This window comes from Cyprinodon tularosa, unplaced genomic scaffold (genome assembly GCF_016077235.1).
Source record: "Cyprinodon tularosa strain WSP-4 unplaced genomic scaffold, ASM1607723v1 ctg177, whole genome shotgun sequence".
NCBI lineage: Eukaryota > Metazoa > Chordata > Actinopteri > Cyprinodontiformes > Cyprinodontidae > Cyprinodon > Cyprinodon tularosa.
This window is the reverse complement of record NW_024038589.1, coordinates 507,891-531,335: the sequence shown is the minus strand read 5'-3', so window position 1 is coordinate 531,335 and position 23,445 is coordinate 507,891. Positions and strand designations below refer to the sequence as shown.

The 23,445-nt window shown below is 39.0% G+C and overlaps 1 protein-coding gene across 20 annotated transcripts in view; it reads right to left on the bottom strand.

Annotated features, from left to right (window-relative positions):
* Positions 1–23,445, bottom strand: part of nav3 (neuron navigator 3) — a 379,763-nt gene that overhangs the window by 19,687 nt on the left and 336,631 nt on the right. For 12 of the 20 annotated variants that reach the window (XM_038281868.1, XM_038281866.1, XM_038281856.1 and 9 more), the window contains 12 exons: positions 22,828–23,137; positions 21,863–22,586; positions 20,405–20,830; positions 19,791–19,832; positions 14,615–14,772; positions 13,655–13,858; positions 13,432–13,484; positions 12,773–12,796; positions 9,508–9,531; positions 9,271–9,348; positions 927–1,010; positions 250–361 (listed from right to left, as the gene is read on the bottom strand). In XM_038281868.1, coding sequence (XP_038137796.1) covers positions 250–361; positions 927–1,010; positions 9,271–9,348; positions 9,508–9,531; positions 12,773–12,796; positions 13,432–13,484; positions 13,655–13,858; positions 14,615–14,772; positions 19,791–19,832; positions 20,405–20,830; positions 21,863–22,586; positions 22,828–23,137 — 2,239 coding nt within the window. The remainder of the gene's footprint in view (positions 1–249; positions 362–926; positions 1,011–9,270; positions 9,349–9,507; positions 9,532–12,772; positions 12,797–13,431; positions 13,485–13,654; positions 13,859–14,614; positions 14,773–19,790; positions 19,833–20,404; positions 20,831–21,862; positions 22,587–22,827; positions 23,138–23,445) is intronic. The other 8 variants (XM_038281860.1, XM_038281862.1, XM_038281875.1 and 5 more) reach the window with 3 other exon arrangements.

The window sequence follows — 23,445 nt, the reverse complement described above, 5'->3', positions numbered from 1 at the left end:
CTTTTGTGTGGTAGGAAAAAATCCACTCATTACTCACCAAGGGAGAAATTGTTTTCTTTTACAGAAAACCCTGTTTGTATGAACACTATTATTTTTGTCTAAACTTATCACATGATAAATTATCTTAAACTGTTCAAATAAGAAACATTCAGCAGGAAGGAAAACACTTTTCACAGTCATGCTTAAAGCTTCATGCAGCAGAAGAACACCTACAACAGTCATGGTTCAGGAAGCTGTTGGCTTCATTACCTTTATGCAGGTGGTCCGGTCCGTTCAGCGCCACCTGGATCGCAGTTTGAGCGTCTGTGTTCTGGGTCTTCAGCATCTCTATGGTTTCTCTCAACTCTGCTAACTCGGACTCCTGGAACAGGAAAAAAGAGGACAAGAACAGGAGGTTCTCATTTTAGCATCAAAGAAACACTAACTATGCATCTTTGTAACCTGAAGAGAAAAAAAAACAAAAAATGGCAAGACAATAACCAGACTTTTTTTTTTGTAAATCATCACATAAAACATAAGCTACTCTGTTGTGATGAAGTTTTCTAAGTTTGGCTTTGACCATACTTTTAATGAAACGAAAAGGGAGCTGGAAAAGTTTTCCCATTAGATCTTGGACCAGCGCCTCGCTCTGAGGGATAAAATAAGTTAACATTGAATGGGAGAAGGAACCTCCTCCTTTGTCTTCCACCACAGCCGACTGAGAGCTGCAGATAGCGATGCTGTTTAATTAAAAGTTAGAACAGCGTTATTTGTCAAAGGCCTCCCATCAGTCTGCTTTAACATCCAGAGGATTAAAAGGAGGTCCTGTTAGCCCTGTGAGCTAAAGGCATTGATGCTGATATAGTGAAATTATTGTTTAGCTCTTGTAGCCTGTATTTCCTACCAGTTTCTGCTTCCTCTAAGGCAGTTTGTTGTGCTTCTCGTACCTTTTGCTCGGCAGTCATGGTGAGGCTCTGTAGGCGGCAGGTCATGTTGCTGAGGCTCTTCTCAAAGGCTGCCACAAGGTGAGCCTGCAAACACAAAGACACGCCATCTGCATCAAAATGCTTTGACTTTGTTTCAAAATAAATTAAATTTAAAAAAGGAAACTAATGATGAAAAGGGTAACATCTCTGCCTAATCATATCACATCATCTCCTTCATAAACATATTTTGTCAAGAGTTTAATCAAATACAGGTTTGTGCCTATTGGAAAGAAAATAATACATTTTACTAAAATCAAATGAAACTATTTTGCTTTTAGAAATTAGCTCATTAAAACATTACAAGAATCATTTGGATGAAGCCATAGCTACAATTGAACTCTTTAAATCAAAGCCTAAAACTGTTACAATGGGCCATTTCTCAATATGTGTACTTGTTCGTTCTAATGTGCTTGTGAAACATCATCAGCCTCAGTCCTAGCACTGTTCCAATTCACAACAACACAAGACCGAGAATGGACAAAGTCCCCGGATGTTGTTCTCACCCCTTCCTCTTTACCGAGTATGCATCAGAGCAGACTTGTCCGTTCTAAAGACTGAAGGCTGTCCCAGCATGCACTGCGGCAGCTTTCAATGGAGCGCTCACAGAGCTCAAAGTATTAAGTTAAAAGGTCTCTTCTCTGTTGCTGTTGTTTAATACAAGTACATTTTAAGATCATTTGAGACGAGAATAGTATACTTTAAAGCGTCACTATATGTCAAATTTTTATTTGATTTGTGTTTATCTGACTGTTAATTATTATTCCCCCACTAAATGAAAATAACACAAGGTTAACATGAGCCTGTGGTGACGTCACTAGTACCCTTCTGTTCCAGTTGACCCATATTTTTGCCTTATGCTCCCGTTCTCCCCAAGTCCATACCCTGCAGTGTTCTTCTCAAGAACATACTTGATGAGAGTCCATACTCGCGTTCTTGTGAATCGAGAAATGGCCATGGTATAGTCAAAGTGTAATTGTAATCAAACCTCACCTTAAAAAGGACAAATAATTGACTATTTTATTAATATTTGTAAATCTAATGTGACAATTGTGCGAATACTCTGAAACACGATGTGTCAAAAAAAAAGAAATAATAAAAATCTGCCCATGAGCTCAAGATTTTGGAAAAATAGATCTCTATGATAGTATGAAGGCTGTACTCTACAAACCAATCAAAGAAGGGCTTTTCTCCATGACTCAATCAGTCACCAGAGGATGCAGCAGCAACATGTTAAGGTTGGCAGCAGGTTAGGGAAAATCGGACCATCTGTCCTGCTGAATCTGTCTGTCAGGACCGCGTCGCTCAGGGATTCGTCATGCCTCATAATTTGATGAGCTGTGTTTAAGGATGCAACCTGGTACAGCTGTATGTGTATGACAGGAACATTTATCCTGCCATGATTTGTGTGTCTGTGAGAGGTTGTACGTATGCAATGCCTGCTCTTCCTGTCATCCTTAGCCAGACACCCTGAGACACCTGTCAAGCCCGGTGTTTGTCACAGAAAGATGGGCTGCATGCCTGGACAGATCAGAGGATGTCAGACTATCACAGAAATTCACTCGCTTGCACACATTTGATCAGTATCGCTTCTGTCTGCATGAACTGTCAAAGGAAAACAAGAACACCCCCATCTATGGCTCTAAAGTACTGTAAGTCTAAAAATAAACAAGCGAAGAGGAAAACCCAACAATGCCAAGTCGACTCAGCTTCCAGCACTGAATCCGTGAGGGTCTCGACCTTTCGAAATGCCAACTCCTCTCATTCCTCCTATTACCAATTGCTTCCTCTTCCAAATCCACCTGTGAGCTCTGACTCCTCACCCTTACAGACCACCTGTCTCCACTGAAGGAGGTACTAATCAGCCTTGCAGAAACGCGCAGCTTACCCTACTCCCATCGGCGTCGCCAGACCCCATTTACTGGGGCACGTGCCCCAGTATAAATGAGCTGTGCCCCAGTATAAATCTCATGAATATTTGCAACAGTATTAAATTTTTTTTAATGCATCAATTTAGATAATTCCAACGGGAGGAGACGTATATTTCTACTCAAATGCGCAGCAAGTGTGTTGGTAACTCCAAATTGAGGATGAATTAGCTTCCCCCACGTCAGCGCATGTCACTGCATGAACTGCAGGTAAATTAACACGCTGCTCTCAGCTGTTTTGGATGGGACACTGTGCGGCCGCGACGCATTTTTAGTTCTGGTAATGTTTCTTACCTGTCAATTGTATTATTTTCCCAGTGAAACCACATGATTTATAGGCTACTAACTGAAAATTACTGCATTGGTTTGTAGATGGATATCAGGAAATTCCTCACACGAAGCAGAGACAGGGAAGCAGTAAAACAAGATGAGAGAGAGGGAGGTAAGGTCCCGTAATGAATTAGTGATTTAATGTAACAAGTTACATTAGGAACGTTATAAGTAATATGATAGATATTTACATAATTATAAATTTTCGTTTTTTTATGTTTGCTGTAGAGAATGAGAATGCAGGTGCTGGAGTAGGAAAGGGGGGAGGAGGCGAGACTGACAGGCAAGAGACAGGAGAGAGACAGGAGAGACAGGTGAAGGACAGGAGAGACACAGGACCATGAAGGAGATGAGGATGCAACAACCAGCTTCCACAAACAAGAAGGGGACATTAGTGACTTAGGGGGAAAGCATGATGGTCCTAAACAAGTGAAGTTGTCCCACTAACCCCAGCACAAATTTGGAGTAAAAAAACGTTCATTTAATTCAAAATGGTTTGAGCTTTTCCTGGTTAAAAAAGAAAGCCTTGTTATCAAGGATATGCAGTGTGTTTTCAACTTGCTTGATAACATCATACTGTATTCCCCAAGGGCGTAGGTTTGATTTGAACTTTGGTGGGGACACTATTGGTCTGGTGTAATCGGTGCTATGCAATATGCATGCCCTTTTTTATGCTTGATGTGAGTATCTGTACTTATAAGAGGAATTCATTGTTAAAAGAGAAAAGCAACATTTTGCTCCATTAATAAAAATGTTATAAGCTCTAGACTCATTAGATGCTGTTTATCAATGTTTGAAGTATCACCGGCTCTGATGAATGTGGAATTAGGACTGTTTTCCACTTTGAAAACGGTTTCATTTGAACGCCTAAGAGAGAAGGTAAATACAGTATTTTCTTTTGAAGATATAGAATTGTGCAGAGTTAAACCCCACTCTAATATTTGTACCTACTTTTCTCTCTCTGTATCAAGCAAAATAATACATTCATTAAAATATTAACTTCACTATAAAAGTTGAACATCTGGACTGTAGTTACTCTGTGTAGCCCATTTCATGTATTTTATCTGGGGCTGAAAAAAATGAATCATATTAATTGATTATTTCAATAATCGTCAACTAATTTAGTAAGTGATTCATCATTAACTGGAGTATAGAGACTTTAAAACATACAGTAATATAAATGTAAAATGTGCCTTTCCCCACAGAGCAACCCACTTAGATCAGTTATTATATCAAAATTGTAAAAATAAAAACAAAAAAATGAAAACAGTAATATCAACTTAATATCGGTAAAATGGAAACCCTCACATTTTCTTTTTTAGTTGGCTGTGTATGGGAGAATTATCCTGCCATGGCTTACAGCCTTAATTTGCCCATTTTTCCAGCAGTCTTCAGAACTCCTGGCTGACTCAGAATATTTCGTTTTATAAAAGAAAAAAAAGATTTTTGTTTTTTAGTGTACATGATATTCATTTTTTTTTTTTTTTTTTTTTTGGGACTAGTTTTGTAGCCTAATATTAATTGTAGTAACCGCGGCATTCTAGTGTGAATACATTTTCAATGTTGTGCTCCAAGCACACGCGGACTAGAAAACAGCCAATCAGAGAGAGAGAAGGCGGAACTTAAGGCAGAACAACCAATGAGAGGGGCGTTAAACAGCGCAGCACAGTTCCATGCGCTGCTACATGAAAGGGACAGGAGAGACCAGGCAGAGGAGCTGCGAGAGGAACAGAAGCCACTGCTGCAATAACTACTGCTGTAAATTATAAACATGTTCCTCACATCCAATTATTGGTAGGGACAATTAGGCCGGTTCAAAACTTTGGTAGGGACATGTCCCTATGGTCCCTATGCAAACCTACGCCCATGGTATTCCCCACACTAACGTAGGTCATCCAGATCTTCCTCACCATCCCAGTCTACAGCTGGAGTTGTGAAAGGTCATTCAGTGTGTTGAGAAGGCTCCACACTTGGCCGAGGTGCACAATGGGACAAGACAGGCTCCATCATCTTGCTATTTTATCAGTTGAAAAGGAAGAACTTTCTAAGCTGAGTCACAGTGAAGTGATTGACCACTTTGCAAAAATGATAAATAGGAGGTACACTTTAATGCTCAAAAAATAAAAGTAAACTTAGTTCAGGATGAGTTAAACTTTCCCCCGAACTAAAACTCTGTAACCTAGGAATTAATGATTACTTTAGAATGTGTAGAAGGAAACTTTTTATTTGTCAAAGTTGTTGATGTCTTATTTTTTATAGCTGCAATGTTGAAAATGTTCATGTTTGTTAAAACAAATATGCTCTTATACTCATTAATATCTCAACTGGTAATTTTGGTAGGAATGTATCAGGGTTGGGCAGTGTGCTTGTCTGTATTTATGTATGGAAGGAGGGGCATATGCACTAGGGGGCCAGTGCCCCAGTAAAGCTTTGTGCCTAGCAACGCCCCTGCCTACTCCTCCAGCCTAAACCTGAACTGATCTCTGCACTTCTTGAAGTTAAAGTCAATGCCTTTGATGAAGACAAGAGGAAGATATACTAAACTCTAGGGCACAGGTAGGCAATGTCAGGCCTCAAGTCCCACTGTCCTGCAGTTTTGCATGCATCCCTTCTTTGACACACCTGAAATAAAATAATTGTTAATGGCCAAGCCACTGCTAAACTTAACAACATGCCAAGACTGTAATTTGACCTTTGGTTTCAGGTGTGTTGGAGCAGGAATGCAAGCAAGAGCTGCAGCACAGTGGCACTAGAGGACTGACGAGTACCCCTGCTCTAACGTGTTCTAGTGAAGTATTGAGATAAAGAGGTGCCTTAGATGCACCATTTAAGGGTGTGATTATGTCACTAATTAAGAATCAACTTTTAAAATAAAGAAATCAAAACCTACTCTTAACAAAGCAATAAACAGTTAAGTGCCGAGAAATATCTAAAGGACTAATTACAGTCTACTTTATCGTAAGACAAGGCTTAAACATTACTTCTGTGTCATTTTCTGCCAGCACAATGGTTTTCCCAACTTCTCTGCATTTGCTGTTACTAAGGTTTAGAACAGCCTTTGCGGGGCCAGAAGACAACATAGGGAGAGATCACACTCCCAAAGGTCCTCTTTAATGTTGAGGTCAGGGTTCTGTGCTGTCCAGTCAGGTCAGTTCACACCAAAATCTACAATATTCATGATGAGGCCATCCCTCAACTGTCCCTACAAAATAAAGAGCATTTGATCGTCTAATTGTCTTCAGATGTCGAAGCTTGACTAGTAAGTATCCCCACATTATAATCCTTCCTCCAAGAAACAAAACACATGGCACATTGCTGTTAGGCAAGTACTGCCAACTAACAAAAACAGAGGAAATGGCCAATTCTTGAGTGCCCTAAGGTCTAGCAATGGCATACCAATCACCATTCTAGGTTTTGCGTTGGATCTGGTGATCAAAGTTTTGGATGCAGCTACTTGGCTATGGGAAATCTTTACCATGAAGCTCTCTACCCACAGAATTGCAGAATAATCTGTAGCCCGAAAAAAATGTATGAAGGCCTTTAAATACCAGCTCTCACTTTTGTACCATTTCTTTCTCTTTACGCTCTATTCTGTGATCTTCCATGGCCTCGAACTCCTAAGTCCCTTTTTTCCCCCTTATTGTTTCAACTTTGATACGATGCTACGAACAGATAACAGAAATAGTTAAGAGCCTGGAAATGTGTCAGCTGAACCTACTGAACTGGTGGCAACTTGTCATGGTACAACAATTCCCGGAGCTAACTTCCTTTTGGCCTACCTCAAGGACCAACCTCATTTGGAGAGGTTTAAAAAAAAAACCTTCGGAAATATAGAGGTGAACATCTCCCTTTCCTTACAAAAGTAGATCCAGGTTATTTTTGTTCAACTGCAGTTAAAGGAAGATCCAACCTCACCAAGACTGGGAAAATCCTTCAACGTTTTAATGCCAGAAGATGATCTTTAAATCTATCTGATAATGTCAAAAAGGCTTTAAGAACAAATCACACTCAAACTGAGATGACATTTAAATTTCATATTGTACAGCAGACACCAGTTTGAAGATGAAAATACTTTACATGAGACACTAGATGCTCTGTTGGAGACCCAGACAGCTCTGAAAATACCACATTTGTTTGTGTGAAATATTTGCATAAGAGAGGAAACATTTATAAGGTGTCTATGCAAATAACACCCTTTGCACATGTCTGTTCAAATGATGGCGAATAAATAGGCTGAATTCTGGGAAAATATTATTAGAATATTAAGCCACACCTCATATAAGAATTAAAGAACCTAAACAAAACTAAAAGGTTTCTGAGAGATCCAGCTGTAGGGAGCAGTCCACACATTAGTGAAAAGGTTTAAGGTCAGGGTTCCTACATCTAACTGGCAGTTTTAAGCTCAAACACGATGAAAAAAAAAATCTCTGCCTCTCTTGAACCTATCGTTAAAAGAGGAAACGTTTCACCAAAAGACGTTTGGCTTTTCATCGAGGGCAGCAGCAGGTCTTGTGTGAGCTTTTGAAGTGCCACAGCTGCACATCAATCAAAGGCACATATTTAAACAGCGTTGGTCAAAACAAAACAGACTAACATTAAGCTTATAGAACATTATTGAACATTTTCATGGTAAACATAAAAGCCTCGTATTTGCCCAGAAACCAACCAGTTTGAATTAGATTAAATATTTATGCCACCATCCTTTAGGGGAGCAGTGGGCTGCCGTTAAGGTTAAGGGTCTTGCTCAGAGAGCCAGAGTGGCAGTCTGTGGGAGTGGGTTTCAAACTCACAACCTCAGGATTTCAAGCCCTATGCCCTAATCACTAGGCTGCCACTCTCCTGATCATATTTATAATTTTTAACCCACACTTTGCAGCCATTCTTACTGTTTAACCAATCTCCCCTAGAAAACTTCTTAACTTATACATCAGCTAATCGAAGCCTTCATTACTTTCATGTTAATTTCATCGTTAGGCATCTTTCCTTTTATAATGAAGCACTTTCTTCTAAAAAAAAAAAAACCCAACAGCAATGGTTAAAAATGCATAAAATCAAATGGCAAAGATATTATCAGTGTAGAGAAAAGCGTTTAGTGTCCTTCACTGTTATGTTTCCAGAATTGCTTCAGACTGAAAAATCTGTTTCAGCGCCTAAACACACAGCTGATGCTACAGGAGAATCATAAATATTCAGAGGTGTCAAAAGTATTAATATTTATTATCAAGTAGAAGTAAAATCCTGATTTAAAAACACTTTGATAGAAGTTAGAATATCAACTTAAGCTTTTTACTCAAGTAAAAGTCTAAAACTACCAGTTTTAAAACTGATAAAAGTATAAAAGTAATACAATTCTGGATCATAACGTCCTTAATTTTCTTAATGTCTACCATATTGAAAAACTATATATATATATATATATATATATATATATATATATATATATATATATATATATATATATATATATATATATATATATATATATATATATATATATATATATATATATATATATATATATATATATATATATATATATATACACCAAGAGGCCATTACGAAATTAAGCTTAAATGAAACAAAAATAGCTGATTCTATTTTTTTTATTTCAGTAGTAGAAAGTAGAGATAGTTCCAAAACGATGTAAGGCATAGAAGTAAAAAGTTGTCTACCAAATAATTACTCCATTTAAGTATAATATTTCCACAAATATTATACTTAAATAATATGCCACCTCTGTATTTTGGCTGCAGCTTAGTTTGTTTGGTGGATCAGGGATCTTGTTGCCACGATTTCAAAACAAAATAAATGTTTTATTTCCATTTCCACCCTCAGGTATTTCTATGAGTCTTTTTAATGAAAAAAAAAATGTGTGTTCTGAGTTAATCTGCACAGAAGGTTTAAAACAAATACATATCCCATTTTAGGAACAAAAACAGACACAGGCCAGATTTCTAATGCATCCACATTTGACACTAGCTGTGCTCCAGCAGGAGGTTCTTATGGAAATGAGCCGCCTGTTTAACGGCATCCTTTAAAAAAAAACTCACGTTGGCAGTCAGCTGAGACGTGAGGGTCGCCACCTTCTCCTGAGAGGCGTCCAGCTCCCGCCGCAGCTTCCTGATTTGCTGGTTTGGGAAAAGATGGCAGAGGTGAATATCATCCCGTGTAAACAGATCAAACTTGCAATGCTCATGTTGATAACATCAATGGGGGAAGAAAAAACAGCAGCTACACAATAAAGTGTGTCAAAAACAATGTAGAAACGTAAAGTGAGGGGGGATTACCGTGGAATTTTGGACTGTTTGGCCCTTGATTGAAAAGAAAAGAGTCAAAATTAACACTATGTTGCTTGCTTACATCAAACAGAAATGGATTGGGCGAAGAGACGCCACTAAACAAATCACACCCAGGTAGGCGTAAGCAGAACGAGCAGCGAAGCAAAAGAGGCATGGATTTCAGATTTCAATAGCACCTGCAAATACCTGAGAATGTTTCCAGAAAGTATCACGTACAGTTCTAACCAGATATTTACATACACTGCATGAAAAGGTAAATACCTTTTTTTATTCTCACTGTGTGACACAAAACAACCAAACCTTTTATGTTTTAGCTCACTTAGGATGACTTAAAGGATTCCCTCTGGAAAAAAGTCAGAATAATAAGAAAACATTTTCATAAACATTTTTTTATTATCTGATCAAATTAGCTTCAAATAACTGTGGTTTTCTTTAACTAGCTTTTTACTATAATTTGCTATAATTAGAACTGAACTTTTTTAGAGGGGCATAGTCAGGTTATATACCTACACAAAAATAGATCGTGTTAAAATAAGGTCATATAGACCAAGCAATATGAACTAAATAAATCAATCTACAGCAAATCTAAGTTCTAGTGAATCCTCCCCCACCAAGGAGAAAGAAGATTCCTCTTCCAAACATACAAAACAAAAACAGAGATGCAGGATTTAGAATCAATCATTTAATCAATCTATAATATTGTTTGTACTTAGACTGTAGAGACTAAGAACAGCATTGCTATCACTAATCAACTTCAATTAAAGGTATAGTGGAGGATTTTTGTGAATATTTGAAATGCACATGCATAACTCTGTACCCGGTACTGAGAGGGAATGCCTATTAAAGGTGTGAGAGCGTGCACGAGCCCATTTTTCCTCGTGCACGCTCTGTTTAAAACTTGGTGCTTGCATCGCTCATACAAGCTTACTTTCCAAAAGACGATTAGCAATTCTTCCTCTATGTCAGAGTCACCACCGGTAAGTGAAAATGGGGGCAAGCACGTAGGACGGCCTTATGTAAACAAATAATATCCTCCACTATACCTTTAACTTAGCCACCACAACTAAAATCCTCCACAAAAAAAGCATAAAACATAAAAATTACTAATAATATGGCAGGAATCTCTTAGAAAAACGTTGTATGTAACCCAAATGAGCCACTGGCATTTAAAAATCAATTTTAAAAAATCGAATAAAACACGACTATGCCCCTTTAAATAAAACAGGTTTATGCTTTCTTAGCAATTTGGCTTTATGATAACAGTTGAAAACTCATTTGTGATCCTAATAATAAGTTAAGTATTTAAAGTGTTGCTACATAAAAAAAAAAGTTCAGCTATTTCAGTTTGCTGCTTTCTAAAATATAGATAAATATAGTTTACCAAAGTATATGAAACTAAACCTCAACAGCGATTAAAACAATTTAAAAATAATCTCTTCATGGCGCATGTTTAGATCTTGCTTCAATAATTCCACAATCTTTTTTAATTCTTTATGATTTCCTCTATGTTGTGAAGTGCACCAGTCTAATCTGGTGTAAATATTCCCACCAAATGATGCAGCCACCGCCGTGCCTCAGAGTTGGTCTCCTGAAGCTCGGTAGCATCAACTTTTATGTAATGATGGCAATCATACCAAAATGCTTTAAGTTCAGATTTATCAGGAAGATGAAGGTCTGTGTAAGTGAATGCATTTACAAACTGTAATCTGACTTTTTATTTTCTTTGGAGTAATGATTAAACCCGTGGATTTATGGAACTGCTTAAAGTTGTCTAGAAACTAAAAGGAAATATTAGCTAATTCTACCTCATTATTCTGCCATTTATGAGACAGAACCAGCTTTGGTAATCCTAGCAGATCTGAACAAATAAAGGTCAGTCTGATCAGGCAGTGAGAAAAAAAAGGAAAATGTATCTTTAGACTAAATACAATTATGTACGTATCTGGTTTCCACTGTAAAGCATGTAAAGGATGATCAGTCAAAAGATACAAGTGTAACTCAATTTGCTTTAATGCAAAGCAAAGATCTGACTTTTTTTGTCATGTTATTTCATGAAAAAGGAAGATATAAGCCCCTTGAGTTATATTTATATATTTTTATTTTTTTCACATTAAAAGCATCCTTTATGTTTAATTTGGATTTTAAGTAGAAGCAAAAACATGCGTAACTCAGGAGGTTTGAATACTTTTCATGGTGTTGTTGCTTTTTAGGTAGCTTTTCTGACTTTTACTCATCTGGATCTTTTTTCTTTCTAAATTCAAAATGCATTTTTAAATTAATCAGAATTGTTTTGGTAGTTTTAGTGGAAATAACAACTTTGTCGTTTCTACTGATTTCCTACTATCTAAACCCCCTTTATCTCAGACTGCATTTGCTGCTACTCTTGGACCCAAACTTAAAACAAATAAATAAAAATAGAAAATAGAAAGACTGAAAATCAGAGTGTGGTGGATGCAAGTTGTGTTATTTTTGTAATAATAAAGAAGAAAACGTTATATACTTTTAAAGAACTCACTTAAAGACCATAAAAAGCAATGCAACATAGAGTTAAACTGTTGTGTTGTCAAGCTTAAAAAAGCTGGAGCTCAAATGAGCTTTTGTGGGGCGGTTCAGCCCAAGGTCTTTTGCATTCGGCAATATTTGCCTACAAGATCGGGACGGTAGAACATGCAAGACATTCAAACACGAGCAAACAGCCACTGCAGACCTGAAAGAGGGATCAACATGCTGGGTTTGGGCTTTATATGAAACTAGCATGCAGCTAAAATAAGCTCATTCCAGTGCAGTTAAAAGGTATCTGCCCTCCTACAGATTTAGGTTGGCTTGGAGTTTTTTTTTCAACCTTTTTCCCTTCAATGAATGAATTCATTTTAAAAGAAATTTCATCTTTTTCTCCCTTTTATACTCAATATATTACGCTGAAACATTTAAAGAAAAAATAAAACCAGAGAAAATCTGTAGTTGGGTAAAATCTTTACACTGCTGCCTTCTGTTGGAAATCCGTTCACAAGTTGGAAACCCGTCAGGATTTACCAACTTCTCTGTTCATTGGTGAGGTTATTATCAGCAATTCAAACCAACAACATCACATCTGCAAGGTTTTTCATTATCAGAACTTATACAGGGGTGTAATAGAGTTTTCTAAGGTGGAGCTCTGATGACAAATGCAAAGCAACACAAGTGATTTCAAGGACTAGGTGGCATAAAGGAAGCATGCAGACAGAGAAATGCTTATGCCGTCCCTCAGTCTTACCTCAGAGTGAGCTTTCTCCTCAGTCTGCAAGACAGTCGCAGAGACGCATTTATTTACCGCCTCCCAGAAATGTGTTTCACATTCCATGTGACAAATTAGAATAAGCATCAGAAGAAGCTATTAAATGGTAAGAATGGAAGATAACTTTAAAAACTAATTGGAATCAAGATATCTAGGGAAGAAAATACCATCCCAGACCGTGAAGGAGAGAAAATCTCTCAGAAAACTAAATGGGAAATGCATTCTGTTTATTATGAAACGAATCAATTCGTTTGACCATTTCAAAAAAACCTTAGCAAACTAAGACCTTGCTACTTTAAAGCTGCAGTAATGAGGCAGAAGAATATGGTAATCAGTTCTGCTCATGACTAATCTGCAGTCTGATTGGGGCGACTGAGGCGAGATCAGTGCTTTTAAAAACCATAGCAGTATTCCAGTCTTATGTACTGAGGCTACTTTGGCAGCTGGGGCTCAAGAATTTTCCAATTTAAAATTAAGAAATAAAAAAAATGACCTATAAGGGCATAGAGATATGATATCAGCTGAATATCGTTTTGCTTTACAATAAGCAAACATTACAGCCATCGAATTGTATTTTATAAATGTTTTATGTGATTTATAAAAGATCGATACCAAACCAATCCAATGCGTCGACTCACCGCAGAATAAAGTGATGATGTGCTGGAGACCAGAGACAAGGATGAGCCGTGAACTGCAAGACACACAGGGTAGATAATTCTCATCATTCAAGCAATGAAGCTAAACTTACAAAGAAAAATCATCCTGATTTAATTTCAGACATATTTTAAGGACTGATAAGACCTTCTTCACTTCATTTAGTCAGATAACTTTTAATCAGCTGCAGTAAGTATTTCTAATTACCTTCATCAGTGCTGTCTCGGAAGGAGCCGGAGCGGCTGATGGCCCGGGGTCGATCCTCCAGGGAGATGGCGCTGCCCCCTAGTGGGTGACCCTCACCGTACAGGTCAAAGGAGTCCTGAGCAGGGATGCTGTTTGAGCGGCTCATGCTACTGCTGTTGCTGTTGCCTGGTGGCAGGTTATACTGGTTGATGTTGGTTGGGCTCACTGCAAAGGAATTAGATGCAAAAAAAAAAAAAAAAACCTTTTTTATTGCTTTAATATTCATTTTTAAGGGTTCTGTACATATAAAATAGCGAATATTTTATGATGAACCACCCAGTACATATAAAGACGGGTCCTGGGTGAGTTCGCTACATTAACGCTGGCTCGAAACACTTTTTTGGTCTAAAAAAAGGAAATAATGACACACTGCTGCTAATAATGGTTAAAACTGCTTTCCATCAAAATAAGATTCTTTTTGTTGTTTCTAAGTGAATCCAGACTGTTTTCAACTATCATGCTTTAAATATGAGTGGAAATAATGATAAAGTCTACACTGGATTATTTTGGGTGTAATATGGAATCAAAAATATAGTTTGAAGTCCATAGGACCTTCCTTATATTTGTAGAAACATAAAAGAAAGCGCTTTAAATAGTTTTACAGTGGAAAACAAAGTTAGTCTTCTAGGTGAAATGTTCCCAAACTTTTCAAGTTCTTACCCACAAAATGGTAGCAGTATCAACTCATGACCCAAACTGAATACAAACTTTACTAAAAAAATAAACTAACCATGGATGTAATAATATTACAAACAGCATCAGTTTAAGTTTTTATTGTTTAGTCTAATTTCTGTTGTGGATTCAAGGCTCCACACTGGTTGATCGAGGGGTCATGACCCTAAATGAGAATCTATGTGCTAGGTTAACCAAAAAAATATATTCTCAGTTTAAGATTGTAATTAGGTAATTTTGAAGACTAACGGAGGTTGGAGTAGTGGTATTTTCCAGTGTTGACGCAAGCAGCTCCTGGAGGAGAAAGCGCTGACTGGCTCCCGTTGTCCTGAAGGCCTCCTGTTGAATGCGACCTCAGCCACTCCTTTCCGTCTTCATGGGATGTTTGCCTAGATGAAGGTGGGTACCTGAAAACCAAAAAGAGAAAATACCAGGATCTTTAGGCAGGAAGGGATTTCCAGAGGCTTAAGCAGTTAATTCTGGCAGCAGTGCAGCTAGAAAGCAGATGCATAAGGGCAGATGGTTAAAAAAAACAAAAAAAAACATGCAGCAATAAGATTTGTAATCATCTATATGAGTGTTAGCAACATGCACAAAAAATAAAGTTGAATCTTTTTTTTTCACTCACCAGATATGGGAGAAACTTAAAAAAACAAAACAAAGTATATATCACTATAGACTGTTGTCATCTTTCTCAAGTCTGACATGTTTTTTTCTCTACTTAAATCAAAGTTAGGTCTCAAGGACAGCTGTGATAAAGAATCCAAGATGTTTAAACCAACACTGCATTAGCAGTTGCCAGCAGTCTCTATGTTAAAGCTATTTGCTTTAAAATGTTAATCCCCAAATGCAAAGAAAACAAAACAAGCGAAGCAACACCCTCACCACAATTCAGACCGAGGCTTAACCATAGCATCCAAGCATTCTTTATAGAAGCAGACATGCAATATCTTGGGGTCAAATTGCCCCTTGTATCATCATTTGTAAGTACAGATTGCCACTTGCTACACAAATTCTTGTGAACATAATAAAAATGAACCTGAATTCAGTTAAAGGAGCAAAGTAAGGATCAAATTGTCCAAAATGTTAAAGGAAAATCTGTGAAATGGTGACTTTTAACATGAGTAGGGGATTCAAAGTCCATGAAAGGATGAGAGGATGAGATCGAGGGCGGAACTAAAGGATGATAGAGAAAAGGAATGAAATTAATTTTAAAGCTGTAACCAAAAGACCAGGGTAAGGACCAAACCATGACACAATGATTTTCTTTTAAAACTGTGGCAAGGAACCAGCTTGGACTTTAAAGACAAGGTAAATACCAAACCATGATTTCTGTGTAACATTGAAGGGGCTATGTATAACTTATTTGGCTTTTATAAATAGGTGTTCTTCCAAAGTTTAATAAAATCCCATTTTAAATGAAAGTGTTTTGGTAGCTTTGAATTAGGAGTTCATAATTATTCCGTAAAAGTTTAAAAAACAATCCACTGGACTTGGTTTCCAAGGTTTGAAGACATTTCGCTTCCCGTCCAGAAAGTTTCTCAATTCAAATTCACAGTGAGTTTGAGGCTTTATATAGACAAGGCCTTGTATTGCTTGGAAACATGCAAATGAAAACCGATAAGTGGGTCGTTTGGTTCCATTGTTAGCCTGTAATATCTGAAACCTGTCTATGATTCTGAAGGTCGGTCGTTTAAGGAGGGATTGTCGTTAAAGGGGGGATTGTCTCCTGTAATACCTGGAACCAGTCTATGATTGTGAAGGGTCGGTCGTTAAAGGCGAGGAGGTACTTTGTTCCTCTGTGATGGGGTGGGGGTTGTGGTGATATCTGGAAGGGATCCTCTCTATGACTGAATTGTAAGTTTTTGGAAGCTAAAATCTGAGTCCACCACCTCTGTTTAAAGTTGTTTTTTCTCTCTTAACATAGATGGCTTCCATCACGCCCCTCTCAAACCACATATTTTCTTTATCCAAAATGTGAACATTCTGGCCCTCAAAAGAATGTCCTTTGTCCACAAGGTGTAGATGTACTGCCGAGTCTTGTCCAGAGGAGGCTGCTCTTCTGTGTTGGGCCATGAGCCTGTGGAGAGGTTGTTTGGTTTCTCCAATATACACTGAACAGCATATACCACTCTGCTCATATTCTGTCTGGCGGTTTTATCTTTAGGATGCACTAGCCTCTGTGCACACACCAAAGGGCGCATGTTTGCTCATCTCTACGTCCAAGTAAAGAATTGTTGTCGCTGAAAATGGAGCATAAATCAGCAAGGATGATAGGGGATCATTCACTGTGGTGTTTTCGAATGAAATGGCGGACCATCCATGATGTTTGCCCAGTGGGAGAGAGAAAGCAAAAGAAGGAAAGAAAAAGAAGTTCCACCCGGGATAAAACAAGAGTCAATATCGGCATAACTTTTACTAGATGGAGACAATTGATGCGGGAGCCAGGGTTTAAAACGAACGCAGAAGTATCAAGCTTTCTGCTGGGGCTTTAAAGCTCTAAATATATACAACATTTCTCAAAAAGTATTCAAATTTGCATCACTCGCCGATAAAAAAGAGCAAATCCATTTTCGCTGCAAACCTTTGCTCCATCAGTTCATTCAATCATTTACGGATTAACAGGAAAACTTACTCCAGTTGTCCAAGGCTTGGTATGCTAATGAATAAAACACACACGCAACTATCCAACCTCTCTTTCTCCATCTCCATCACCCAACAGAAAGCCTCCTTATTGCACACATGACAATCGGCCATATTTAATCCAGTGGGAATGATAATTGTGTTTGCACTCATTCCTCCTCAGCACTATTAACACGCTTGTCACATCTGACCCCTGTTTTCATCATTTAGCTGTACATCCTTTAATATTCATGCTATATGCTGTGCTTGGTCAAGTGCGACTGCATTATTTGCCCTTAAATTCTCAGAGACGGAGGTGTTCCAGCTATTTGGCTCTTAATATAAAGAAAATGCACATTAACAGGACCAGTGTGTTTTGTTCTATAATCTAGGTGAAACAGGGAAGCTTAACAAAAGCTGGGGAATATAAGAGCTTTTCGCAGTGTCTGAAATATGACTGGATATTTTCATTGGAACAGAAAAGGAGGAAAAGTCACCACTTTTTGAGCTGAAGAGCATAAATAAGAAGGCAGATAGAGGTGTAGTATATGAGATCCTTTCAGGCTCTAAATGGGCAAATATACCACTGACAGCGTAAACAAGAAAATAGTTTTAAAATTGTAATTTAATTAATCTGCTCTGAAGAATAACTTAAAAAAACTTCAAACAGCCGCAAATGAGAGCCATTTTTAGATTAGGGTGATTTTAAAAACACTTGTTTAAATACTAAAGCTAGCTATAAAAAACATGAAATAAACTGATATATTTTAACCAGTTATTTTATAAAATACCTTTAATTTGAGTAAATCCATAAAAAGGTACCCCATTTATTAGCACCCCTAAAACATTTCTTTTAAAATACATTTTACCAAAGATTTTTACTATATTTATACATTGATGATAACTTTAGATGAATGATCCAGAACCATCTTTTTAGCCCGATTTCTCTCAGGAACTTGTAAAATACTTTTCTACCACAGTAGGTGTTGACTAATCTTCATTCTTCAATAAATAGCATCACAGCAGCTGCCCCCCAAGTCCAGTTCATATTAACCATCCAAGCTATCATTTAAGAGTAAAGCAGATGGACTGGTTTCAAAAAAAGCTGAAAAAGGACTAAACAACCATCTGTAGTAAAAAAAAAAAAAAAGAGCTGAAGGATTCCAATTCCATATCCGATTCTGAAAATGGCTAAAAGGGCAATCAGACAAACGTTTCACAAATCCAAAATTGTATGTTAAAGATTATACTATTTTTGCAGAATAATCTAATCCAGGTTTGATGGACCTATATACTTTTGTTTTGGAGCAGTTTTAAGGTGTCCAAAAACCGGGAAAAAAAGACATGTTTATGTCTTTTTTTGTACTTTTACAAATCAAATAAAGCTTTCACCAATCCCAAACATCGTTATAAAGCTTTTACAATGAGTTTCAAATGGTGTAGTCCAGGTTTAAACTGTTTAAATACTATAGTCTTTAAGCAACAGGTGGAATCCCCCTTTAGACATTTTCCTAATTGGCAACTTCACCTTTTTCCACATTGATGTGGATGGTAGAAATGCACCAAACCCTAACCCAAGCAATTGTTTGGGAGCTATGTCATTAAAAAAAGCTTGGATCATCACAAACAAAGTCCACTTTCTTCTATGGCTCTATCGTTGAAGGCCTTTGGGGCGAGGTAAAGGGCAGAGTGCATAACAAAGCACCCAATAAACTGACAAACTAGGGAAATTTTGCCATAAGAGGAAAGGACATTGAACCCTTTTTGGAGTAAAATGACATAGGCTATGAATAAGTGGGTATAAAAAAGATGTTTGCCTTTGCCAAGCAAAACTTAGCAGTGGTTAAAAAGTGTTAAAAAGATAAGGCAATCCGAAAGAACATCTATCGATGATTAAATCTGGTTGATATGTCACCTGAGTTGATCCGATCCAAACCTGATTATCAGTGCTTTTGTGTCGCCCAAATTTTATCCACATATATTGGGTAACAAAAAAAAGGCAATTTTCCCCCAAAATTTACAAGCGAATATAAGATAAGAACCGATCAACATTAAAAAGCCATAAAAACATTTAAAATATGTACACAAAGGTGTTGAACGGAAACACCAAACGATTATTCAACCTTAGACTCTGAAGAAAGAAGTTTGGCTTTCAAATTGACTTTGAGACATTGGGCTACATCTTCATCCTGGCAGAGTTGATGAGGGGTTTTATGGGAGTTTGTTCGTTGGACTACATGAGGTCTCCTGAGTATCTGGACTCTACTAGGGCAGCCCATTGTCTCTAATCATTGGACAGGGTCTTTAAAGTACTGTATAGATTTGGAGAGGGAGATGTCTGGTTTGGAAGTTCGGGGTGTCAGCTATTTGCAGATGATGTTGTTCTGTTGGATTCTTCTGGCCTTGACATTCAGGGCTCACTGGAGCAGGTAAAGCTACTGGCTTTAAATCCATAGCCATAGTTCTTAACCGAAAAATAGTGGACTGATACTACCTGGTTGTGGCCTATCTTTCTTGGTATGGAATTCATAAGTGACAGTAGGACGTAATGGAAGATGAATACACAATCCAAGGTGACGTTTCATAACATTGACTTGTAAGCATAGAGGGGTCTGTATATGAAATGTAAACTTCCCAAATCATACAGGCCAATATTCTTTTAAGCAATTAAACACCAATTAGAAGTAACTGCTCAACACTGAAGCATGAAAAACATACAATAGCATGTAAAATATAGACATGCACTGGTGCATGCAAGTGCAGACAGACAACAAATAAAGCTACGAACGCGGATGCGCTGTACCTCAGTCCCTTTTTGGGGAGCGTGTTTCTGTCAAGGGGCATGCTGTTGAAACAGAGGAGGGCCGATCAGATGAACACTGAAATAATTTGGTTTTCGCGACACACGAAAGAGAAGCCGAATGTTTAGACAGACGTACTTGACGTAAGAGAACGTCAAGATATTATGCATTTATGTAGAACTACATAACCAAAAACACGTAAGGTGTTGAATTGATTGTTTCATTTGTGAGACATCCATCTGTTCTAGTGAGGTAATATAAATGTGTGCTCTGAGACTGTGTTCTGCAATGTAGTCCATGCACTATGTAGACAAAACGATGAACACACTGATACAGACTTCTAATGAGTATGTCTGAAATTAGCTAAATTATCTGGGATTTATTTTCTAAGCAATAGTTTTAAAGTAAGTACTTAATATATTGAATTATTGTTGCATTTTGCAAAACTAGAGCAGAAAATGTAAGTACTGGATGACCTTGTTTTGTTGTCCCTAATATTCCTCATTATAATATTTAACTAAGTTCATTTTAAGGTAAGAAGGCTTTGCCTGTTTGTCTCAGTTGTCAAATGAAACAATAAATACGATTCTTCCCAATCGTATTCCTTCTTACTCACCCCTCGGACAGGGTGGACTTGATACTGCCAGTACGGGTAACCTTTGGCCCATGATGGCCCAGCGGCATGTCAATGGACTCAGAGCTGGTGTGCAGACTTGTCATACTCTGGCAACTCAGGGTGTCCTTGCTGCCAGCTGATGAGCTACAGGCAGGCCAGGGACGAGCGTTGGAGGGAAGGGAAAGGCCAGAGGCCGGGCTTGAAGCCAGGGAGTCAGTGCAAAGGTCAGGGGTTTTACCATACAGCGGGCTGCTGCCACCGCTTAGGCCACCAGTGCTGCACAAGCTTCCAGTGCCAGAAGAAGGCGAGTCCAAGCTGGGCTGTCTGGCCAGCGTGCCGTGGGGGCTGCCCAGGATTGACGGGCACTTGCCAGAGTCGGGCGTACCCGGAGAACTTGCCTTGCTGCTGGCTTTTGTGCCAAACAATCTGGGGGTAAAGAGTGGGTGGAGTGTTTAGAACGGCCCAGAGATCAAGAAGGAGCGACTGCAAGTCCGCACTGGAATGTAAAGGATTGTTATAGGTGGAGTAGAAAAGTAGAACGACACTAAGGACATTGAAAGGACCTGACCAGAGAGAATTCTTTTTACATTTGATTCAACTACAAAATACTTAAGATTTTATGCAGACAATCAGCACAAAGTACATGATTATGAAGTGGAAGAAAAAAGATGGATGACATTATGAAACATTTGATTATGAGAATCTAAAAAAGGTCTGCTGTGCATTCCTTTCCCCACACCCGTTACATTATAAACTTCTTGGGTAAGTCTCCCAACATTCTGCATCTAAAGCTACAGCACAGATAACATTTTTTCAACATTACAACATACATTTTCATTGTGTTGATCAATGGCATAAAATCCCACATGATCTAGTAAAAATGTATTCAAAGCAACAAAGCAGCTTCTAAAACGCATCCACACAGACAAGACACGTCCAAACTCACTCCTTCCACACTGTAGCTTTGGCTTGTTCACCCATATGACGGTAGGCTGTAGGGACCTTCAGTCCTAGGAACTACACTAGGGAGCAATCTATGTGACAACATGCCTAAGTTGTCAATTTGATCTAATGTTCTTTGAAACCCTTAAAAAGGATTTATTGGGTGGTTGATATGGTTTGTGCATGCAGATAAAATAGAGATGACAGAAGGATTTCAAATCATGGTTAAGCAGGAGCATCTTGGCGGTTGTCTCTGACAACCCTGGGAAAATAGGCTTCAAATCATGTTTCTGTCATCGAAATGACTATATAGTAAAGCTCTAAAATGGAAGTTCTTAAAACATCTGATGGAATCTTAAAGACACCTGAGCATGATGATGGATACCTATAGCTCTATAAAGCTAGAAAAAAAGTATGTATAAAAAGCAGTGAGGTGAAATGGTTGATTCACGCAAAACCCAACAAGCCAATAGATCAATACAAATAAGAGCAGAAGGGATGTATTCTGTGTCTGACCTGCGGAAGGTAGGCGAAGCGATGTCTGGGTATTTAGATCCTGGCTGCCTGAGGCCTGTCTGGCCTGCTGAACCAGAGGTAGGGCTGGATTTGGGAGAGGTGGACAGGCCTGCCTGGTCTTGTTCAGACACCCCCACTTTTTCTTTATCCGTCTGGTTGATGGTGATGGGACTGGAGCGGTCCGAGCTAACCTTTCCCTCCCTCCGTTTGGCACCCGCTTGTGTTGCTGCTCCGCCTGCGGACTTCCCGCTGACATTTGATTCAATGCTGCTGGAGCTGGAGCGGTGCCCGCAGCGCCCTGCTGCCGCCCCACTAGAGGATTTGGCCGGCCTTGGGAGGGAGCGGTACTGCAGGGTGACTTTGGAGCTGCTGCAGCTGAGGAGGACCCCGTCATCCTGGGGCTGCGAGCCGTCTAGGCTGGTTTTACGGCCCCCGCCGATGCTTGTGCCTTTGCCGAGGCCAGATGAAGACTTTGGGGCCTTGCCCAGGGTGGCTGAGCCACCCGTGAGGGCTGCGCCGCTAGAGGTAATTAGCGTGCCAGCAGGACCAGGGATCTTTTTGTATCCAAATGAACTGGTGGCAGGTGGGCGAGCAATACCAGAGGGAGGTTTCTTGCCTTCATCCCCACTACTTCTCCCAGCATCTGATGGTGAGCGCTGTATCCCTGTGGGGCTTTTGGAAGGGACCTTGCCCTTTTCTGAGGCCTTGGCATCGTCAGTTTTACCTGCAAAATAGACAATCAAAACTACAGATTTAACATTCCTGCATTTTTTTTAGAGGTATCAGAGTTGGGCAGGTTGAATATAAAACACATAAAAAACAGATATATGCTTCTTCTGATTTCAGAAAGATGGACTTGCACTGTTAGAAATTGTAAAAAATGGTTCAAATGGTTTCAACCAAGAAAGAATTTTGCTTTATGTGCAGAGTTTGTTTATAAATGCAGTCACGGTTGCATCTCCCACCTGGTGATTTGAGTGCAGCAGAACTCCCCTTGGTCCTGGGTGGTGTGATCCCCACCTGGGCTGTCATGCCCCTCCGCCATGAGCCCGTCTGGGACATCTGGGCAAGCCCAGCTGCCTTCTGGCCGGTGTCCTCATACTGACCCTGGCTTTGGGGGGAACAGGCGGATGAGGAAGGCTTCCAGCGGGAGGGGCTACCGTTAGGGTCCATGCTCGGGTCCAACTCCTCGTCCACTTTTTTCAAGTCTTCGGCGCCAACCCAACTGCTGCTCACCTCCGGCTGGGCATGCTTGGACCTGCTTTCTTTCTGGGACTATGGAGGAAGGGTTTAGGGGTAGGGATTAAATAAATCACAGATTAATTCATCTTTTTAGCAAGATGCTCATCTTTGCACTATGCAGGAGATACATGTAAAGTTATCTTGGAAACCTAAATCTGTTTTTTTTTTAAATAAATATTAATCACATTTAAACACAATCTGAGTCATCAGGAGGACAGGCGAGCGCCTTTTCTAGCAACAGGGTGTGCGTGTGAAGTCGCAGCTTTCTTTGGAATCTCCTACGTACAGCTCTCCACTTTTGGGACGCTTACAAACGCCTCCACACAAACACACAGAGCAGT